Source organism: Erythrolamprus reginae, chromosome 2 (genome assembly GCF_031021105.1).
Source record: "Erythrolamprus reginae isolate rEryReg1 chromosome 2, rEryReg1.hap1, whole genome shotgun sequence".
Lineage (NCBI taxonomy): Eukaryota > Metazoa > Chordata > Lepidosauria > Squamata > Dipsadidae > Erythrolamprus > Erythrolamprus reginae.
The window spans coordinates 14,509,413-14,533,843 of NC_091951.1; the positions used below are offsets into that span (position 1 = coordinate 14,509,413).

Sequence of the window (24,431 nt, forward strand, 5' to 3'; positions counted from 1 at the left end):
GTCTTAAAGACATGGCTCTGCTGGCAGGCCTGGAGCTGTTGAGCAAACAATACATCTTTTTAGATCTGGCCACAAAAGATTTGAATGCTTTTATAAAAGGGGTTTTAAATTGTTTTTTGAACTGTTTTTTTTTAATAATCCTTGTAATCCACCCAGAGTCCTTCTTTACATAGGATGCAACCTGACCCCTCCAACTCTATTGTTGAATCTATTTTTTTTCTTTTTTGGACAATTGATATCCTTCTGGTTCTGTGATCCAATCATGAGTTTTATCCCACAATCAACCTGTGCTGTGTTTCTGGTACTGATGCATCCTACCCATTTCTCCACAGACAGAATAGGATGGTAATTCATTAAAGGGGACAGGCAAAGCAGACACATGACAGAACTTGAGAAATGCTCAGTGGTTTTGGAATCATGTGTGAGTAGACTGGTCTCCTCCACTCTTCCACATACTTACAGAAGGGTGATTTACCCAGCAATTTCAATATATGGATACGTGTTGAAATGGTATGATTTAGATTTATCAAGCAACATAAGGTATAGATAATAAAGCTGCTCATTGCAATGTAAATTAAGATCGAAACTTGAATAGAACTAATGTAATAATATGAATTGCTGTATAATAATGTATATATATTAAGGAATATAATGGATTTTTGTAATTTTTTGCAATTTTTACCTTCAAAATCAGTATAAATATATTTTCCTTTCCCCTCCTCTCCCCTCCTTTTGATTTTGTACTCCCATTTTCCCCTTCCTCTTTCATTAAATTAATAAATTATATTTTTTAAAAAGAAAAGAAATGGTATGATTTCAAGACAGCCATTATTACAGAAAAGACACCTCCCCTGAGATGGTCTGGTGGCCTGTAATAGTTTGCTGACTCTATTCCATCCAGCTCTGGAGTAGAAGCACCTCTAAAGTCCAGCTTGGTAAACAACAAGCATTTTGGAAGCATTCTAGGACAGTGATGGTGAACCTTTTTTGGTTCGCATGCCAAAAGAATACATGCCAAGTATTCTTTAAGAATTCTTGCTTATACTTTTGAGCACCAAACAATAGCGTGTGTATCTTGAAAGTCTTTAAATATACTTGAAGGGTTTAAAACAGACACCCAGACTGAAAAGAGCAATGTAATCCATAAATTTGCCACTTATTTAAAATCAGAGTTTTCCATTTTTCAATGTAATTGAACATATAATCAATTCCTTTTGTTTTATTTATTTATTTATTTATTTATATACTGATCATCTTGACAAGAGGTATCCCTAGGGGGTTTACAATCAAGAAAAAACAAGATTAAACATTCAACATTAAAATAAAAAAAAGCATATGAACAATAAAATTAACTTTAATAGTTTGATCACTTGCTTTCTAAAGTATTACATACACCAAATGGGCTCTATGTAACATTTGTTTCTGTACCTTATAAATCACTTGAACCACTTGAATACATTTACAAGTTGCAGGTTATGTATAGAATCAGTAACAATCTTTGGTGACATCATAGAACCAGTTCTGTTGGTGCTGGTCCTTGGACCCCACCATCTGGGAGGGGGGTAAAAAAGAAATTCTGCACAGAAGACAAGTTTCTTGCACTGCACATCTACCACTATTTTGTTTTTGGCTTGGGGGGGGGGATTTTTTGATTAATTTTTTGCACTGGGAGGATGTGAACCGGCAGTGAGGTAAGTTAGAACCCATCTCTGGTGCAAATCCTAATATTGTAATTGATAAATTTGCCGCTTGTGGAATGTTATGTGGAAACAAAGTTTACCATTATTGAAGTCCCAAATATAACCATTGTCTTTTAATGTTTGAACATATGCTTTCTGTTGTAAAATATATTGTATCATTTGTTTCTACCCAAAAAACCCATAAAAAGATCCACTTTTTAATAAATATTTTTTGTTTTGCCAAAATTATTTGGTGATTTGTCTTTTCAGATGGGCAAAAGTAAAAGTATTTTACTTAGAAAATTGGGGACATTAGCTTCCAAACACATTTTAATTACTTCAAGAAAAATGATTGGCCTTTATATGTATTGAGAGCAACTGGGGCCATTTTCTAAATGTGGACTGTTCAAAAACAGTCTTTGAATCTCCTTGCCTCATATTTCTTAATTTCTTCTGGTTGTAAGCTGCTTCTTTGTATTCAGGTCTGGCCTCAGAATGATAATGTAGCATTTGGGGATGAAGATGCAGCCCAGCAATCCAGCACCGGAGGCCAGGATAGAGAAAACCTGAACAGCCTCCATGTATTTCCCTTTGGTGCTCAGGTAGGTGGGCATAAAACTCACCCAGACACTGCAGAAGACTAGCATGCTAAAGGTGATCAGCTTGGCTTCATTGAAGGCCCCAGGGAGATTTCTGGCTAGGAAAGCCACTGTGAAGCAGATAGTAGCCAGGAAGCCCATGTAGCTGAGGGTGATGTAGAACATAACAGTGGACCCTTCATTGCATTGCAGAATGATCGCTCCAGGCTGGGATTGGAAGTCAGAGTCAGGATATGGGGGAGAAACTCCAAGCCACATGACACAGATAAAAACTTGGATAGTAGAACAAGAAAGGATGATGGAGTTTGCCAAACTTTTCCCCAACCATCTCTTCACTTGATTTTCTGGTTTTGTGGACAGGAAAGCCAGCACCACAATGATTGTTTTTGCCAAAAGAGAAGAAATGGTAACTGTGAAAATAATGCTGAAAAGTGTTTGTCGGAGAAGGCAGGTGGCTTTCCTTGGTTGACCAATGAAGAGAAAAGGAGATAAAAAGCAAAGCAGGAGGGAGACCAAGAGGATGTAAGAGAGGTCTTGGTTGTTGGCTTTGACAATGGGTGTTTCTTGATATTTAATGAATATAATTAAAACAAGGCCTGTGATTAGGAACAAGAGTAGAGCAAAAGACACTAGGATGATGCCCAGATCTTCTTTATACAACAGAAAGGTTATAACTTTGGGGATGCATCGGACTCTGTCCTCATTTGGATATTTATCATCAGGACATTTGGTGCATTTTTCTATATCTGAGAAAATAAAAACAACAACAACAACATTTTCTCAACATTCTGTCCTTTTAAATTTCAAGAAGTTACAACTTGGAGCTACAGCTGATACCATAAAGAAGCATTTGTTAATATTTGAAATAAAAAACTTCTAAGATGCAATTCTATCTATCTGTCTGTCTGTCTGTCTGTCTGTCTGTCTGTCTGTCTGTCTGTCTATCTATCTATCTATCTATCTATCTATTTATCTATCTATGAATGATCTAATCTATTATCTGTCTATCATCTATTGCCTATGAAATGTGTAGAACCTACATTGCCGCCCCGAGTTTTCAGAGAGGGGCGGCATACAAATCTAATAAATTAATAATAATAATAATAATAATAATAATAATAATAATAATAATAATAATAATAATAATAATAATTATTATTATTATTATTATTATTATTATTATTATTATTATTATTATTATTATTATTATTATTATTATTATGTCAGTACAACACAGCAAACGAGATCACTATGCTGGATTTCATATTTTATCACCAGTCGGGCGCTTCCCAAGCACGTAGGACTGCGTGATGTAGCGGCGAATTATGTTTGCCGATCCCAGTAAAGCGGCCTTTTGCAATTGACAGATCACTACGGACTGCGTGATGTAGCGGCAAATTATGTAAAGCGGCCTTTTGCAATTGACAGATGGAGATTTTGTCAATTCCCATGGTTTTCAAATGTCTGCTGAGATCCTTTGGTACTGCGCCCAGCGTGCCAAGTACCACCGGGATCACTTTCACTGGCTTATGCCAGAGTCGTTGCAGCTCGATTTTTAGATCTTTGTATTTCACTAATTTCTCTAGCTGCTTCTCCTCAATTCTGCTGTCTCCTGGGATTGCGATGTCGATGATCCATGCTTTCTTTTTCTCCACAATCAGGATGTCTGGTGTGTTATGCTTCTGAATTCGGTCAGTCTGAAGTCGGAAGTCCCACAGTAGTTTTGCTTGCTCATTTTTGACCACTTTTTCGGGCTTATGATCCCACCAGTTGGTAGTTCCGACACAGGTTCCAGTGGATCATCTGTGCCACAGCATCATGTCTATGCTTGTAGTCAGTCTCTGCGATCTTTTTGCAGCAGCTGAGTATGTGATCGATTGTTTCGTCTTTTTTATTATTATTATTATTATTATTATTATTATTATTATTATTACTATTATTATTATTATTGTTATTATTATTATCATTATTGTTGTTTAGTTGTTGTTGTTGTTGTTGTTGTTATTATTATTATTATTATTATTATTATTATTATTATTATTGGAATCTACAGTATTAGAGGTTAATAATGAATGAGCTAATCTTTATGGACTTCCTAAGCTCTGCTGGATGGCACTTCTTAATTTAATGAATTGAGATGATGTGTATCTTGACTCTAGTAAGCTTGGCAGAGAAAGTGGGGAGAAGTGGTAATACAGGAGATCCACATAACTGTCTACAGCACCACCTTGTAGACCAGCAATACCTTCCCACATAGCCCCCCATAGAATAATTGCAGTAATCTTTCCAATAATTATTCTCAGACAATTCCTCAAGTTTCAAAAGAAATCTGATCTTCCTAGAAGTCAAAATGTAGAAGGAAATTCTAAAATGAAAAACACAAGAGATATTTTACTTACGGGACAGCCTCCTGCTGCATGAATCCCAGAGACCAGTTAGGTCCCACAGAGTCAGCCTTCTACAGGTCCCATCAACTAGACAATGTCACTTGGTGGGACCTAGGGAAAGAGCCTTCTCTGTGGAGGGCCCGGCCTTCTGGAATCAGCTCTCCCCAGAGATTCGTAATCCCCCCTCACCTTTCATAAGAGTCTAAAGACTCACCTATGTCATCAAGGTTGGGGTCATTAGATTCTCTCCCATGACCAATGAATGTATAGTGGGTATGTTGATTGAATGGATATGTACATATTTTAATTGGATCTTTAGTTTTTTAAATGTATTATTTTTAATTTTAATCATTTGGATTTTGTTATATATTATCTTTTTTATATGTTGTAAACCACCCCGACTCCTCAGAGAGGGGCGGCATATAAATTCAATAAACTTAATTTAAACTTAAACTTTTTCAGGCAATAGTACATTGCCACACCATCTTATCTCTTCCTGGCCCTAGATCATTTTGCTGTCCAATTACAATAGAAATTGCACAGATCCAAAATAAAACAGGAACATGCTCGATCTGTTTTTAACTTGCATTTTCATGAAAATGCTCTGCATGAATCCTATTCCCCAAGGTCTCACCTTCTAACATAGAGATGGTCCCCTCCGGACAAGGAATGCAGTCATAGCAGCAAACTGGCTCTCCTTCTCGAGCTTGTTTCACAAATCCAGGATGACAATTCTCCACACATTTAGAGTGAGGCAAAGACTAAAGGGGAAAAAAACAAGGAACGCCAAACATTAGGATTAACCATCTATCAAATATATAAATAAACATGAACATTAATGAAATAATATCTGGCATACATTTTGACAGAATAGTAAAATAACAGAAAAACAGAGTTGAAAGGGACTTTGGAGGTCTTCTAGTCTACCTCCCTGATCAAGCAGAGCACCTTATATCATTCCAGATTGTCCAGGCTCTTCTTAAAAACCTCCAGTGATTGACACCCACAATCTCTGAAGGAAAGCCATTCAATATTTAATTATGTATGTATTTGTGTGTGTGTGTGTGTGTGTGTTTGTTTGTTTGTTTGTTTAAACCAAGCAAGCAAGCAAGCAAGCAAGCAAGCAAGCAAGCAAGCAAGCAAGCAAGCAAGCAAGTAAGTAAGTAAGTAAGTAAGTTTTAAGTTACTTACTTACTTGCTTGCTTGCTTGCTTGCTTGCTTGCTTGCTTGCTTGCTTGCTTGCTTGCTTGCTTGCTTGCTTGCTTGCTTGCTTGCTTGCTTGCTTGCTTGCTTGGTTTAAACAAACAAACAAACAAACAAACAAACACATACACACACACACACACACAAATACATACATACGTAAGTAAGTAAGTAAGTAAGTAAGTAAGTAAGTAAGTAATTAAGTAAGTAAGTAAGTAACTTAAAACTAAGGAGAAATTTCCTGACAGTTGATCATTGGAACAGCTTGCCTCCAGAAGTTGTGAATGCCCCAACACTGGAAGTTTTTAAGCAGATGTTGGATAACCATCTGTCCGAAGAAGTGTTGGGTTTCCTGCCTAAGCAGGGGGTTGGAGTAGAAGACCTCCAAGGTCCCTTCCAACTCTATTGTTGTTGTTGTTGTTGTTGTTGTTGTTGTTATACTATAGATAATGCTGGTAATATCTGGCCTATTTAATACTTTACTGACTATGGGCCTTCCTTTTCAGGAGACACAGGAATCCTGAGATACATTTGCCAGAAGGATATGGGGGTATTTATCCAGACTTGATTCATTTTCATTCAATTCAATCCAAACCTGAATTGGGGAACTATTTAACAGAATTGCCTTTTCCTTCAATGTTTTGGAACAAGGAACAAGCAAAATTGAATCTATGAGCACCACTAACCTCAGCACTGGATGACCCCTGTCCTCCTTTTTATGGAGATACCAGATTCTATAGGATATAAGGTCCATAACCTATGTCCTAAAAAAATTGTCACACAGCATCCCATGTTGGATAATTCAAAATCAGCTTAGAACAGTGTCCCAAAGGTGCTTTTTCAAAGAGGCAACTGAACTTTGTGTATTTTCTTTGAAGAAGAAGATGATCATCCAAGAAGCTTCTTCAGTTAAACATCTTCAAAGAAAAACCAGAAAGACAACTTGTCTCCTGAAAAAGCATCTTTGGGACAACCATGACCTGGATGACTTAGAATCTCCATAGATACTTAGAACAGTGCTCCATATTTTAGCATGTAAAGGATACTTTGATCAATAGTACTGATGCATTCCAAACAGTCTATGAAAATGTAATATTTCTACTCCCCACATTAAATTCTCAGTGGCCAATTTGCTGATTAGGATAGGCCAACTTGAAATAGGTCCCCACACTTTCAGAAATAAAGAAAGAACACCAAAGTTTTCCCACCTTGCTGTTCAAGCTTATCCATGACAGAGTATCTTTATTGACAATAAATCTCTGCCCTTCAAAACTCCCCAGTTGCTTGTCGATAGGATTCAACCTGGGAAGAAGCACCCAGCTTATAACGTTCAGATCTGCTGCTACATTTCCATTTTGGTCCAAATACAATTTCCGATGGGAAATATTGCAAAAGTCATTCTTCTCCAGAAATGGATGGAACTAGAATAGAAACATCCAGGAATTTTAAAAGCAGAAAACTTGGTTACTTATCTCACATTTGATTCTTTCTTCTACAGTTGGCTAACTCATGAATATTGCGAGTTGGGAGAAGAGATGTTCAAAAGTAAAAAGAAAAAAGAAAAAGGCTCAGATAAATTGATCAATCATATATTGAAAAAAATACATATTGAAGAATATAATGGACCAAATTTGACCAAAGTCAGCAAGTAGATTGCTTGGTTGCATAGCTAGAGGTATAACAAGCAGGAAGAGGGAGATTATGATCCTGCTTTATAGAGCGCTGGTGAGATCACATTTGGAATACTGTGTTCAGTTCTGGAAACCTCACCTTCAAAAAGATATTGATAAAATTGAACGGGTCCAAAGACGGGCTACAAAGGTAGTGGAAGGTCTTAAGCATAAACCTTATCAGCAAAGACTTAATTAACTCAATCTGTGTAGTCCAGAGGACGGAAGGGAAAGGAGGGGACACGATCCAAACATTTAAATATGCTAAAGGTTCAGGGGGTTAGTGAACACAAGAACAAGGGGCACAATCTGAGGTTAATTGGGGGAAAGATCAGAAGCAACATGAGAAAATATTATTTTACTGAAAGAGGGGCGGCATATAAATCCAATAAATCTAAATCTAATCTAGTAGATGCTTGAAAAAAACTTCCAGCAGACGTGGTTGGTAAATCCACAGTAACTGAATTTAAACATGCCTGTGATAAATCATCCATTCTAAGATAAAATACAGGAAATAGTATAATGGCAGACTAGATGGACCAGGAGGTCTTTTTCTGCTGTCAATCTTCTATGTTTCTGTGTTAAGTTGAATAGAGAAAGAAACAAAAAGAAAATTGGCAGATGAATCTTCTTCCGGATGGGAAACTGATGAGCTAAGACTACCTTGTTGTAAGAGTACATTAAGAGAATCATGAACATCTTTGTTAGTACATGGTACTTGCATGTTTTGGGGGTTGTCATGTATTAAACTACCAATGGTAGTTTACAACTGTAAACCAGCTTTGACTGGTTTGGCCATAAGGGGGTGCCAGTACCTGTGGGGGGAGTTTACTTTGAGATATTCTTAGCTGTGTACAGCTGTGTGCGGTTTGTTATCTTTTGCCACTTTGTGTTATATATATGTAAATAATACTTTGTTAAATACTAGGTCTGTATCTTTTACTGGCTGGATCACACAACTACACCACTGCAATAACTCTGCTGTGTGTATGCCAATGGTTTCGCACAAGGCTGCACCGAGACATACTAATATTGGTTATGGGCCCAGTGGTGGCAGAGTGGACTGTATTTAGCCAGCATTGTATTACAGTTAATATTTGTTGTAACAGTATTATTAAGATGGCAACGTTCCAGTCCAGTAAGGCTTTCTCCATTGCTCAGTTGGGTGGAAGCAACTACAACACAGGGTCTATCAAATGTGCTATGTTGTTGAAATGTGAGGGATTTGACTGCCTTGGATCCTGATGTGGAGGAGGATGCCAAGAAGAAAAAAGACTTTGACCAGGACGATGATAAGGGTCACAGCTTTATTGGACTTATACTTGCTGACCAGCAACTAACTCACATTCATAGTGAGAATTCAGCTGCCAAGTGTTGGGGCATTTTGTGGAGGATATGTGTGCAGGACAGTGTTGGAGCACATATACAGTTAACAAGGAAACTTTTTCATACCCGCTTAGCCTGAAATGGAGACATGCTAGCTCATTTGACTGTGATGAAGGAGATTTTGGCAGCGCTGCATGAAAAACAGCTTATTGTCTCAGAGATTCATCAAGTGTACATTATCTTATCTTCACTTGATGACAGCTACGATACCTATGTATCATCGTTAGGAGTGTTGACCAAAGATGAACTTACTTTAGCTGAGGTGACTGGGCATCTGTTTGAGGAATCAAGTATGCAGAGAGACTGTTTGCTGTTCAGAGAAGAAAAGCCTCAGCAAGAAAGGGACGTTGTGCCTATAAATATTTCTGTGAGAAAGTGCTACAACTGCAAAAAGCAAGGACCGTTAGCAAAGTTTTATCGACAGAAAGAAGTGCCTGGTGATATTTTTGTTGCTACCAGGAATGTAAAACAAACCAGAAATGTGAAATGTGATTTGTGGGTTGTTGATAATGGTTCGACACATTGTTTGATTAATGATAAGAAATGTTTTGAAAAGCTAAATGCCATTGAAGGAAGTATCTGTTTACTAACAGCTGGAAAATTAATGCAGCTGGGGAGGGGAATGCACACTGTTTGTTTCTTAAGAAAGTTGTTAGCATGGTAACTGACTATGGTACAGAATTTACAAACAAGAGGTTTGTTGTCTTGTTAAAGAATTGCAATGTAGAGCATAGGCTATCTGTGCCCTATAGGCCACAGCATAATGCATTTGTTGAGAGAAGAGGCGAAACGCTGCAAGCCATGATGAGAACCATGATAAGAGATTCTGGATTGTCGGGTCAGTTATGGGCTGAGGTGTTGCTGTGTGCGAATGTGATCTTAAATAATGTTATTCACTCAACTACTGGAGAGATACCGTTCACGAGGTGTTATGGTGGGAAGCCTGACTTGAGCTATCCTCATGTGTTTGGAGCACCAGCATGGTTGCACATTCCATCACAGGTTAGGAGAAAAGATCAGCATAGAGCAAGTTTGTATTTTGTTGGATATCACAATAACCACAGATTTTTAAAGTTCTGGGATAAGAACAGTGGTGCAGCTGCTATAGCGCAAGCACCATGTTTCTGGAAAATACTGGATGAAATAGGGTAGAACATCCTGAAGGGACTAGTAAGGAAGTTGTCATTCAGACTCCATTATTTAAGGAGAAGAAGGATAGCTGCCAGAGACTGTGTAGCAGTGTGGAAGTGAGTCAGAAGAATCAGGTGATGAGACGTTGTCGAATGAGGAAACTCCAGATACTAGTGAGAGTGTTCCTGTAGTAGATGTAAAGAGTGAAGTGAAGGAAGAGCCAATGCCAAGCGGTAGCAATGTAGTTGTTCCCAGGAGAGGTTCTAGAATTAGGCAGGAATCTGATAGGTACCAAGCTAATGTACCTTGTAAAGCAGTTGTAGAACCATCACATTATGGCAAAATTAAAATGTATCTAGATAGAGAGAAGAAGCATTGGCATGATGCTATGAGAAAGGAGTTGGGTGCAATGAAGAAGTTGGATGTTTATGAGGAAGTTCAGTTGCCTCCTGCAGAGCATTTAGTAGGATCTTGCTGGGTCTATAACAGTGGTTCTCAACCTTTCTAATGCCGTGACCCCTTAATACAGTTCCTCATCTTATGGTGACCCCCAACCATAAGTCTAGTGCCAATTCTTCCAACGGATCTTTAAGCTGATTGGCAAGAGGTCAGAAGGACACCCCCCTGTAAACGCCTGATTGGTTGGATTGTAAAAATATGTTCCAAGATGCCAGAATAGAAGCTTTAGTTGCTAACACCATTGGAAATTTGTCTTTTCCCATGATCTTGGTCGACCCCTGTGAAATGGTCGTTCGACTCCCAATCCCAAGGTTGAGAACCACTGGTCTATAAGATTAAGACCGGATCCGATGGTGCTATTAAGTATAAGGCTAGATTGGTAGCATAGGGTTTCTCCCAGATAGAGGGTGACTATGATAAAGTATTTGCTCCAAGTTTGAGAGCTGCAACTCTGAGGACAGCATTGGTTTGGGCTGCAAAGCACAAGTGCTGTGTGCACCATGTTGATGTGGAAACTGCGTATTTGCATGCGCCATTGCAACATAGAATATTTATGAGGATTCCACCTGGTGTTACGCATGACAAAGGTAAATGTTGGAAGCTAAAGAAAAGCTTGTACGGATTGAAGCAACCTGGATTCGAGTGGAATTCAATGATTGTCAAAGAGTTAGAGAACATGGGATTTCATGCAAGTAAGGCTGATCCCTGTATGTTCATTAGAGAGAGAAAAGATTCCAAGGAGGTATTGTTGCTTTTCACAGATGACATAGCAATTATTGCTCGGTTTGTAGAGTCCGATAGTGAAAGACTTAAGGAACAAGTTTAGGATACAGAATCTGGGTGAGATTAGCCAATATTTGGGCATTGACATTGTGAGAACTAAGAAAGGATTTAGATTGTCGCAAGCTGGAAAGATTAACAGTCTGTTAAAGAAATACAATATGGAAAGTTGTAAGAATGCTAAAACTCCGATGGAGAGTTGCTTCGTGCATGGCAATAAGGATGGAAAGGCTGTTGATAAGGGACTATATCGTTCGCTTATAGGAAGCTTGTCATATTTGGGAAATTGGTCACGGCCGGATATAGCATGAATCAGTTGGCACAATAGAATAAGGAGCCAATGAATATCATTGGAAGATGACAAAGAGGATTTTGCTGTATTTGAAAGGTACCATGCATCATGGTTTATATTTGGAACCTGATGATAGTTTGAAATTGATGGCATATACAGATGCCAGTTTCGCCTCTGATAATGTGACCAGGAAATCTATGAATGGTTTAGCTATTCTTTTTGGAGGAGCCTTGGTAGGATGGAAGTCAATGAGACAGCAACACCTTAGTCTGTCTACAATGGAGGCCAAATTTGCTAGTCTGTCACAGTTATGTACAGAGTTAGTGGTATATCGGCATTTGCAGCTTGACTTAGGTATAGAGTGCCATAAACCTATTATGGTATATGAAGACAATAAGTCAACTTTAAGTATGGCAAAAGGGAAAGCTGTCAAGACAAGATCGAAACACAGACTTACAGTACCTGAACATAAGAGAGTGTGTTAAGGATGGGATGATCAAGCTTGAGTACTGTGAGAGTACAGATAATGTAGCTGACAATTTCACCAAGGCACAAGGAGCTAAACTACATGTTGAGAATACTAGGTACAACCTGAAACAGTAAGTGTAAAACTGTATTAAATGTACATTACAGTGGTACCTCATCTTACGAACGCCTCTTCTAACGAACTTTTCAAGATATGAACCCGTTGTTTAAGATTTTTTTGCCTCTTCTTCCGAACTATTTTCACCTTACGAGCCCAAGCCACTGCTGCTGGGATGAAGGGGTTTCTTCCCCCCCCTTTTTTGAAGAAAGAAAAGGGAGGGGCTGCTTGGAGGGGGAAAAGACTGCATTTAAATAACTAGGAGAACAGTGTGTTTGCAGGAACTGAAAGGGTGTCTTTTGAAGAAAGAAAAGGGAGGGGCCGCTTGGAGGGCGGAAAGACTGCATTTAAATAACTAGGAGAACAGTGTGTTTGCAGGAACTGAAAGGGTGTCTTTTGAAGAAAGAAAAGGGAGGGGCCGCTTGGAGGGGGAAATGACTGCATTTAAATAACTAGGAGAACAGCATGTTTGCAGGAACTGAAAGGGTGTCTTTTGAAGAAAGAAAAGGGAGGGGCCGCTTGGAAGGGGAAATGACTGCATTTAAATAAGTAGGAGAACAGCGTGCTTGCAGAGGCACTGAAAGGGTGACTTTTGAAGAAAGAAAAGGGAGGGGTGCCCCCCTTGCCTTTCTTCCTTCCCACTCACCCTTTAGCCTAGCCTTGCTTCTTCCACCCGCCCCCTTTAGCTGCTCCTCCCTGCCCTCTGTTCACCTCCCTTCTAAAGTTTGGGATTTTCCCGAAGGATTTGCACGCATTATTTGCTTTTACATTGATTCCTATGGGAAATATTGTTTCATCTTACAAACTTTTCACCTTACGAACCTCCTCCTGGAACCAATTAAGTTCGTATCATGAGCTACCACTATATATTGTCAACCCAAGGGGGGAAATTGTTAGTGCATGGTACTTACCTGTTTTGGGGGTTGCCATGTATTAAACTACCAATGGTAGTTTACAACTGTAAAGTTGTAATATATCTTTAAGAGCTTTGAGTGGTTTGGCCATAAGAGGGCTCCAGTACCTTTCCCCTGTGGGAGGAGTTTACTTTGAGATATTCTTAGCTATGTGTGGCTGTGTGCAGTTTGTTATCTTTTGCTACTTTGTGTTGTATAAATGTAAATAATACTTTGTAAATACTAAGTCTGTGTCTTTTACTGGTTGGATCACACAACTAGACCACTGTGATAACTCTGCTGTGAGTATGTCGACGGTTTCACACAAGGCTGCACCAAGACATATTAACATTCTTATAGTAGAAATCTTCCATCAACTTCAAGATTGTCCCATGTAGAGTGTATTGCAACAGTCCAGGCAGGTGATAGCTAGGGCTTGAGTGACTGGGCACATGGATTTCTGATCAGAAAAGGGTGCACTCGGTAAACATGATTTTGTACAAAAACTATCAGAGCTGTGACTGTCACTTGCTCTTTGAAAAGGAGTTTTGAACGCAGGAAAACACCAACATTTCAGACCACGTTTTTCAGGATTAATGAAATCTCATCCAAAACTAAAAATGTTAAATTATTGAGTCCTTAAGATATTTGCAGCTAAAGCCATTTGGTCTTGCCAGAATTCATTGAAAGTCTTGTTTTCCCCATCGATACAATATTACTCTCTGAGTGATTAAGTTGACTAAGCTGTTGGCCTTTTATAGTACAAAGGAGGTTGAGAAAGTTATTCTCCCCCTTTGGAGTTTCATGATCGCAATAACACTAAGAAAAGCACTTATATACTGCTTCATAGTGCTTACAGCCCTCTCTAAGTGGTTTATAGAATCAGTCCTCATTTTACCGACCTCAGAAAGATAGAAGGCTGAATCAACTTTGAACCAGTCAGGATTGAACTGCTGGCAGAAATAGCCTATAATACTTCATTCTAACCACTGTGCTGCCACAGCTCTACATAGCCTTTAGACTGATATACCTCTTCACAGTGCTTTACAGCCCTCTGTAAGTGATTTAAAGAGTCAGCATATTGCCCCCAGCAATCTAGGTCCACATTTTACCAATCTCAGAAGGATGGAAGGCTGAGTCAACCTTGACCCCGGTGAGATTCAAGCTGCCAAATTGCAGGCAGTTGGCAGTTAGCAGAACTAGCCTGCAGTACTGCATTCTAACCACTGGGCCACCATGGCTTTTACATACCTGCCATGGCTGCAGCCTTGGAGCCCCCAACTTCTCTTTGTCCTTCTTGTTTCTCCTCCTGGACTTGAAAGAATATGCAGCTTTCAAGGTATAGGCCAGAGTCTTCATAACACTGTGCAAATGGCGGTGAAAAGGGATCCATATCCTCCTCCTTTCCTTTATAGGCTTCAGTGGTGCTTTTTGGGTGCATCTTTTTCGACCTTTGACAGAAAAATGGTGTTTTGAAAAAGAACAACGAAAATACTGATCTTCCAGTTTCACATACAGTTTGGTTCCAAGGGGATCATCTTCTAGCCTTTTCTTTTCCTGAAAAGCAAAGCTCCAAATACTGTGGGCATATTTATAAAGGTCCTCCCGTCTCAATACCAAGTACTCAATGGATCCCATGATCCAGACTTTCCCTTCAGTAGGTCCTGGCATACCTTCGAATTTAAACTGGAAAATTCGAATTCTGTCCCAAAGACTAACATTTTCTATGTAGTTCACAAAGACATTGACTTGTCTCCACTTAGACACATCATCACCGAGAGGTGCTGTATATCCACTTGCTGAAAATCGTCGTGATATAACAACACAAATTCCATTTCTGACAAGCACAGGAGTAAAAGTTCTCATGAAATTCTCTCCTTCATCTGTATCTGAAGTAATGAGACCAATCAGGATCCATCTGAAATGGAGGAGAATTTGAACAATTGCTGGATACGTGATTGCTTTTTTAGGGAGTAACTGGTGGAAAAAAGGGAATTGACTTTTATCATGGAGAACCTCTGAAACAATTGCATCATTGATCTGAAAAAACAATGAAGAGTACTATGTTACATTTGGAGTCAGATCAAATCCAAAGTACTAGATTTTAATAAATCCAACTTGCTACTCATGAACGTATTAGAATACTTTATAATAGATTATTTATTATTTATCATTTATTAATTGGACTTATTGTTAATTACTCCTTAAACCATATCAAAAAACGAGGACATAAGTGCAAAACATTAGCAAGTTAATTACATCTGTCATGCCAGAAGTGCACATTTCATCTGGGTATTGACCTTCAGTGCATGCACAGTAGCCTTTGCACATGCACAGAGGGTTTATTCCCAGCCACTTTCAAACATTAGTGACTGGAAAGCTGGTTTGGAGGTGTGGCAAGATGGCAAATGCTACTGGTTCAGTGAATGGGGCCAAATTTCCACCACTTGCTTGTGTGAAGCGGTCCAAAATGGTAGCAACCCACCACTGAACACCAACTAGCAGTAAGAGGACATGATAAAAAGTCCTTAATTTCACAACAAATGGATAGGCTATGTCCATGATGATATCATTTTCACAGAATAAAAAAATAGTGTTACAATAGGTAATGTAGCTATTACTATTCCTGGTAAGTGATTAATGTCTAGACTCAATAAAAATGGTGCATGTATGCATCCTTCTCTTATCCCTTGGTAAATACTAATCCTTCTTCACATGCCTCCAACTGAGCTCAAATTGCACTCCCAAAAAAGTGCTTATAGAGAGGGGCATGATCACCAGCTCGGCGAGACAGAATCCTCAGCGCTCCAGTGGGAAGATATGTGAATCCCCGCCGTTCGGGGGTGCCAATTCTGTCAAATTGGGCCAAAGCCTCCCTGAAGGGAAGGTGAAGAAGGAGACTTGGCAAAGGGTCCATTTTGGGGTAGGCATACCCCACGGACAGACTGCCTGGAGCCTCCAGTGACAGCGGTGCAAAGTGGCTCCTTTTGCCATAGCCATGGCCAGTGTTCCCTCTAATTTTTTTTTGGGGGGGGCGGAAAAGTATAGTGTCTGAGCGGTAGTCCCTTTGGGACTTGGCGGCACAGAAATATTAAATAAATAAATAAATAAATAAACAAACAAACAAACAAATAAAAAAACCACCCTGTTTTGCCTCAGAGAATTTCAAAATAAAATACTGTACTGTGTGTCTATAACAGTGAGCTCTTAATAGGGCAACTCTATCAATATCAAAATGCCACTTAAATAGTTGAGCTAGTTTCAAACTAGATTTTGATTTTCTTTCTCTCTTCCTTACTCCCATTCTTTTTCTTTCTCTTTTCCTTCCTCTCTTTTTTCTATCTGTTTCTCTCTCTTCCTCTCTTCCTCTCTCTCTCTCTTTCCCTCTCACTCTTTCCCTCTCGGCTTCTGGGCAGGTTTGAAAAACTCTGAGTTGATGATGATTTTTAAGTGAGCGATTGCTCACTGCTCAGCTTAGAGTGAACTATGCCCACGGCCTGACTGCATATCAGGAAGAGAAGGGCTAGTATGTTGGAAGTCATCTGGAAAAAAGATAGGAACTTCTAAAGAGTTGTGCTGGAGGTGGAATGCAAGAAAATTGTGAGTTGTGTTGAATGATTTGCCAATTTTTTTTCTTTTTAAAGATAACTGTTTTTTTCTTGAACAAGAAGAAAAAGATACAAGGAAGCTGAATAAGCTGACTAATTAATACTGGAACTGTTCAATTATTGACTGGATTGGAAAGTGATAGCTAAGACCCAGATGGCAGCTTTTGGATGCTCAGTTTGATTAAGAATTGATCTAAAAGAATTTAAACTGTTTAAATTTTGGATTCCTTCCTTCCCTGTTTGGGCTAAATATTTTAAAATTGGAATCAAAGCTTTTTTTCCCCTTGCTGGATTAATGGTGCTGCCATCTATTGGAAGGAGGTCTGCTGGTGGAAAAATTATTTGCTTACTTAATTAACATTATATTTTTATAAGCTTACTTAATTAATTGTTTGGCCTTGGAAAAAGGAAAAAAAGAGAATTTAACCAGAGGACAGACATTCTTTAAAAAGCTGATAAGAGACAAAACCTTGATTGTGCTAATGCTGAGTTGGACTTGATCTTTGAATGAACTTTCTGAAGAAAAATCCTTGAAGCTGCAATACATCTTATGAAATTGGTGGAAGTAACATATTAGGCTGTTGAAGAGAACTTTTCCTTTTCTAAACAGCTGGAATATAAAAGTTCTTTTTGCAGATATGGAGAAATCAGAGATCCAGGAGATTAGAGAAATTCTTAACATTATTTGAGGAATTATGAATAAATTTAGAGAATCAATTAGAGACTGTACAGGAATCACTAAAGAAACAAAAGAAGTGAATGATCCAAAGGAGAAAAGAGGAGTAGACGATCCTGCAGGACAACTAGGAAGATGTGGAAAACAAAATATTGGCAAGATGGAGAATGGACTGATTAAAGATGCTATTAAATCGGATGACTCGGTTATTTTAACAAATGACAGTATTGAAAGCACTAAGAATTGTTTGGTCAATGATAGGGCTGTTGATTGCATGTCTGAAATTAGCACAAAAGAAAAATTGAAAGGATGTGATTGGGAACCAAGGGTTGACCAGATTCAAAAAGAATCTAACACTGAAAGTGATTGGGTGAAAAAATTTAAAAAGCTGATATTCGAAAAAATTGAAGGTGTCAAGATAAGAAATAGAAAGAATAAAATGGAAAAGGAGACTAAAAGGGGATATAAAATAAAAATAAAAATAAGGGGTTTGGTTTAGAGAGAAATATTATGGAGGAAATTGATTGTCATGAAAAAAGAACTCAGGATGTAGGCAGTGATCAAAATCCTGACTACAAGCCCTTTTTTTCTGGGTATTTTTTTCCCCACCATACATTCAAACAATGCAATATACCATCTAATTTTCCATAAATAAAATGCAGTATTTTGTTAGTAACTGACATCAATCATCAAAAAAGTTGCAGTTTTTTCTAGTTTTGTCATACAATACATACATTTTCTTTTGATTAAATTCCCTCCTTAATGTTCCCTCACAGTCCTTCTTTCCTTTTTTATATGCACTGTTCTATAAGCTAAGAAAACTTTATCAAATGTTAGCCAAAATAAATTTAAAAAAGCAAAACATAACACAAAAATTTCAGACTTCTTCCTCCCCTCTAAATAGTACATTTCTCAAATTTTTAAGATTATTTTAACCCATTAGCCAATTAATGCTTATCTACATTTATTTACTTAATTGTTCATCTTAAACATCAATCAATTTCAATCATTTTTTAAAAAGAAAAAAGAGTTTCCAAATATTCTCTAATTTCATTCAATCTTTAATATTGTAAATCAGTATTTTATTATCATCAATACTAATAATTCTATTAATACTAATAAGCAATTCCTAAATTCATATACTGTATCTAATTAAAAATAATAATTAAAATTAAACAAAACAATTAAGAAATATTCCAAACTTAACCAACCCTTCCCAAACTCCTCTTTCTTTAATCTGAGCCAAACCCCTTTCTACTTTGTCAAATGCCTTGCTAAATTTTAACTATACTATGTCAACAGCATTTCACTGGTCTACTAATTTAGGTTGTTTTCTCCCCCTTTTTCAAGATGGGAACCACGTCGGCTCTTTTCCAATCCTCTGGTAGTCCCCCAGTGCTCCAACATTTTTCAAAGATAGAATACAGTGGTTCTGAGATAACATCTGCTACCTCTTTTATTTAGAGTGCTGGGATGTAATCCATTAGATCCCAGTGATTTATATTCATCAAGGTCAGATAGGGGTTGTCTTACAATTGTCTTGCTTATTTTAATTTTTATTTCTAGTCTGTGTTTTACAGTTATGTTGTTGTTAAGTTGTGCAGTAGTTTTATTTTGTGTGAAGATGGAGGCAAAAGATTGAGATTTTTTCATGAATCATAGATTTGTTTACCGTTCAAAATATTAATTTTTTTTAAAGAAAAGATTATTTTCTATAAAATTTCCCCTCACAACTGCACTTTTTTTAACAGAAGACCATTTGATTGGATACAGAGCTTTTCCTCAACTTCATAAGGATGCAGAAGGAGCTCCCAAAGCAATGGGGATGTTGTCTTAAGAGGATATGTCTGATTTCCCTCCCCCCTTCCCCATGGAATACTCTAATCCAGAGCCTTGACAGAAAGTCATTGTGAAAAGCAGCTTTTGAATTCCATAGGCAAAATATGGTTGGACATATTGCTCACCCACAGCCTCCCCATTCATTTTACCATATAGACACCCCCCCCCCCCACACACACACCCTACACACACCTGCGGGACTTTGTAGGGGCCTACTAATGTTGACATCTGGATGGAGGTTTCTCTTTTAGCTGCATCAACAACAACTAAAAGCTTTTCCTTCCTTCCACAGCTGTAGTTGGGAACATTGGCTTGTCCAGTAGAGAGGATGTCCAGCAAAGCTTCTGAAGTTGCAAAAGTGCTCACATAGTTGTCATGCAGGTTGTAGCCAAGAGTGAGATTGGGCAGGAGCTGAGGATTCTTGTTGACCATTTGAATGGCAAAAGCCAGGATTAGTAGTTTAAAATAAAGTCCTGCACTGTAAAAAAAAAAAGTTTGTGTCATTACCATCACCATCAACAGAAATAACAAAATTATTTCCACCCAATTTAATCCTTTTTGTCTCCACACATCTATTGTGTATTAAGCCAACACAGTTTCACAGCTAAAGACAAATGATAGTCACATATCAGCATATTTTTTTCAGCATTGAAAAGCTGGATATTGTCTTCCACCATGGTTAAGAATCACAAATATATCATTATTTCTACCAGTTCTAACTTTCATCTCCCCAGAAACCTGTATTCAAAATCATTATTAAAGTAAAACCACCAAGAAATAACCATGGCAGTTAGAAATGAAACCGAGTCTTCATTTAACAATTGTTGGGATCCCTTCTACAGGTGGTTAAAAAAAACCCCAATTTGCTTAAACAATGGAATGAACTGTATATATTAGATTAGATACAAATCTGGTATAAAACCTTTCCTCCCCCCCCCCAATAGTTGTAAGAGATATTAGATATATAAATAAGAAATATAACTTTTACTTTTAAAATCTCTATACCATGATTTATTCAATGTTTGCTTCTACCTATCCATACTACTAATTTTGATGTAAGGTAATGAGCTACTAAATTTAAAACTAGCTCCTATTCTTAACACAGCTCCACTGTACACTCGTCCACCCTTTTCTTCCTTTCTTTTTCTCTCTTTGTTTTTTTTTCTTTCTTTTCTCTACTTTCTCTCTATCCTTTGTTTGTAAGTCTGTATGTTTACTGATTGTTGTATTTTTATATTCTGACATATTGCTCAAATTCACAATGTAATGTATTAGGTTTCAATTGTCAACTGTTATTATTGTTTTTTATGTATTTATTGTATACTTGTAAATAAAAACTTTTATAAAAGAAAAAGAAAAAAAGAAATGAAGATGTTTCATAAGTTATCCAGAAAAGTAACTGTAAAAAGAAATCATTCATTTATTCCTCTCGGGCGCTTAATATTAATTAGCAGTTATTTAACTATGGAAATGGGCTGTTCAGAGGCACCTTAAGCCCTCTCAATCAATAATTTCAACCAAATTCAGTATCCCAGTGATGAACATAGTATTTGAAGGGAAAGCATAAATAATATGGACAAAACATGGTATAAATATTTGGAGACAAAAGAGGAAAGCCATAAAAATCAAAAGTATTCAAAAAATTAGACAAGTCCTGCAATATAGGATTAAGTGAAATGAAGAGTGTTTGAAGTGCAAATGATGGGAATGCAACTCCATTATACAATAACTTACGAGCGAGATTGACTAGGAGGAGCCATGTTGAAAGGCAACCTTCTAGGTGGTGACATTGTTTCAGTGGAGATTGTAGCAATGAGATGGTCTCCTGGCCTGTAATAGTTCCATGGTTTTTTCCCATCCCGGATCTCAAAGGTCAGTGGGCATTTCTTTCTAAGCTTCTCAGAGACTGACTGAGACACCAGCAGCATTAGAAGCAGAAGATCCATAATTTATAGGACTTTTTCTAAACAAGAGCAAGAATAATTCAAAAATCTTCACAAAATGGAAATGGTAGCGGCTTTCCTGATTCAGACAAACCAAACTTCATGTGGAAAGGAGAGATAGGTACATTCAAGAGCACAATCTCTCTTGTCCTAAAACATCTGCCACACAGAGAGTGAGCTGTGAGATTTATCCATTTCTGATTAAAGATCCCTTTCTTGTTACTTTAGTATGATGTCAACATCAAAGGCAGTCACTACAGCAGATGTCCCAAAGACCGATAATTACAATGAAAAACAATTTATCCTCTGGGGATCCTGAAGTTCTTCCAAAACTCCATGTGTAGAGTCAGCTGGAGAATAGCACATAAGTGAAAAATCATTAAAAAAAAAACACCTGAGGGTATTATGGTCTTTCCTGCCAGGACATGTCCAGAAATGGAGGAAAATAATTCAACACTGTCATTGACTTCTACTGTCCTTCATAATGGTATCTTCTCTCTGAGGAAAATTACCCAGAGCTGTGGAGTTGTCTGTCTTCTAATTCAAATATCCTTGAGCCCACCATAAAGTTAAGAGTAAGGTCTTTTTATGATTTTATTTTCTATCATAGATTCATTTTTCAATTGGAGCTGATTTATAATTTTTGTGCTGAAGAGAAATTTCATTTTCCATCAGTTTTAGAAATGTCATTTGTTGCATAAGAGCTACCTATCAAATAGAAAATTGAACAAACACACACAAACACACAGTAAAGGTAAAAATTCCTCTGCATATTTGTGCTAATCATTCCTGAGTCTAGGGGCCATTGCTCATCTCTGTTTCTAAGCCAATGAGCCAGCATGGTCCAAAGGTGTCTCCCTGGTCATGTGGCTGGCACAACTCAATCCCAAAGGCACATGGAGTGCTGTTACCTTCCCACCAAAGTGGTCTCTATTTTTCTACTTGCATTTTTTACATGCTTTCAAAGTGCTAGGTGGGAAGCTCGGACAGCTGGTGGGAAGCTGGAACAAGTAACAGGAGCTCACCCCGTTACGCAGTGCTAGGGATTCAAACTGCTGCCAATCTTCTGATCAACAAGCTAAGCATCTTAGCCCTTGAGCCTCTGAATCCCACATTCACATATATTATATTATACAAACACACACACATACACACACACACATAGCGATAAAGTCATGGAATGGATAGAAGTTTTTCTTTCTCTTGACACTTTGTGTATTGTCTTCCACAGTATCTTCATATTTTGAAATTTCTTATTTATCAAATAAAGACTGGGCTTGTGAGGTCTGCAGCTGAGTTGGTGGCAATGTCCATGGCATAGTGGGTGATGTAACCTGCACCCACCCAGAACCTGTTTTGGGGAAATCTGGCGGTGCCACTTCATTTTCTGTGGATATGATGGAATGATGCACTTTTGACCTTTCTATCTCTGAGGTTGTCTGTAAACCCTCCCCAAATATTGGCAAATGGTTGGAAAATGGTGTTGGGAGTCGTTATATTCCCGAGTGTATCTAATTGGGAGAATAATGTTTCTTATCTGGAGAGGAGAATATTGATATGTACATTTTACAGAGATGTAGATGGGAATATTGATATGTACATTTAACAGAGATAAAGATCTGGGCTTGAAGAGTCAAAGCTAATTAACATTCCTCAATGAAATAATGTTTCTTCGGTCACACATGCCTTTCATGGCTCTCCAGGTTTTCCTCAAACAGCTGTATCTCTGCTTGATGAATTTAGAAGGATAAGAGCAGGTTGTCAGTGAAGCATTTCTGGAACCCCGAATCTAGGACTTCCACCATTATGAAAGTTGGAACTTCACATCCCTTTACCCAGAAATCCTCCCTTATATACTGTCGGGGGTGGGTGGGGTCAACTGTTTCCTTGAGATATAACTTTCTAGACTTTCTTTCATAGATTCATCTTCTGAACCTTTTCCCATAAAGATATTCCTGTCTCCTTCATGACCTTCTGACACAGGCCTCTAATAGGGGCTCCTGATCTCCCATGTCTCCCTCCTCCTGTGACTCAGATATTACAATCATTGGAGTTTCTACAGTCTCTGGAGGTTCCTTGGGTATCTCAGGTTCCAATTCTCCCTCACTTTCACTATCTGACTCAGTTATCAAGAATACTGGCCTATTTTTTTTGTCCATTGGTACCATTTTGTCCAGGTTTCATAATAGTCCGATTCTTTTCGATTATTAAGTTCCATTGTCAATCTGTCCATCTCTGCACAGTCGTATATTTTCTTGATGATCTCATTGTCTTCAGGTATTTGCGGATTTTTCCAGTTCTGTGCAAATACAATCCTTGCAGCTGTTGTAATATGCAAGCTTAAATATTTTACATTTTCATAATACCCAATAGAAAAAATTCTGGCGTATATTCTATTTTTGTATTTGTTATTTGACACAACCAATTGTTTATTTTTTTCCAGTATTTTCTTGTCTCTGGACATAACCACCATAGGTGAAAGAAGGTGCCTTGAGTGTTTTTACATTTCCAACACGTTGGGCTGTAATTTTTGTGCATTTTAGCTAGTCTTTTGGGTGGAAGATGCCAACGGTATAGCATTTTATATTGGTTTTCTTTATATATTGTGGATTTTGTTAATTTAATATTTCTCTTCCAAATCTGTTCCCATTCCCCTATATATATTGTGGCCAACGTTTTTCGCCCAGGCAATCATTGTACCCTTAACTATCTCCTCTGGTCTTTCATATTCCATCAGATATTTATATATTTTAAAAGAAGCATTGAAATAAAACATCAAGAAATCTAAAAGTAATTAGAAGACAGTGTCGATAGGAATGTATATACGATGTAGAGTCATCTGTAAATATGACTATGTACTTTTTTAAAAAAGGAAAAAATTAATAAATATATATTTTTTTTTAAAGAATACTGGCCTAAGGTACCAAGATGGACCTGGTTCATCCTCCTCAGAATCTGTGACTAACTGATCTGGTCATGGACTATTCACAACAGGACCACAATAGAGACATATAGAGTTGGACATAATGTGTGGCATCTGACCTGCCACTCAAAGGTTGTTGTTCCACTGTATGGCCCAAGACTTCTAATCTCAGTGCCTGGCTACCATCTTTATTGTCATTGCACCTCATACAATGAAATTAAATATCATATTCAGTGTATAACTATAAAAAAATAAAACAAAAATTCACATCCTCCACATTCTATACAATTGAATTGATTGTATAGAATGCATTTCCTGTAATGCATTAATATTACACTATACAGTAGAATTCAGTATATTAGTTACTGCCCTGGGATAGT

At 37.8% G+C, this 24,431-nt stretch overlaps 1 protein-coding gene across 1 annotated transcript in view; it reads right to left on the reverse strand.

Annotated features, from left to right (window-relative positions):
- Positions 1-1,212: 1,212 nt before the first annotated feature.
- Positions 1,213-24,431, reverse strand: part of LOC139158328 (vomeronasal type-2 receptor 26-like) — a 42,449-nt gene continuing 19,230 nt past the window's right edge. Inside the window, exons 3-7 of the mRNA XM_070735632.1 lie at positions 19,378-19,663; positions 14,314-15,102; positions 7,077-7,289; positions 5,300-5,426; positions 1,213-3,024 (exon numbers count right to left, since the gene is read on the reverse strand). Coding sequence (XP_070591733.1) covers positions 2,123-3,024; positions 5,300-5,426; positions 7,077-7,289; positions 14,314-15,102; positions 19,378-19,617 — 2,271 coding nt within the window. The 5' untranslated portion in view covers positions 19,618-19,663 and the 3' untranslated portion in view covers positions 1,213-2,122. The remainder of the gene's footprint in view (positions 3,025-5,299; positions 5,427-7,076; positions 7,290-14,313; positions 15,103-19,377; positions 19,664-24,431) is intronic.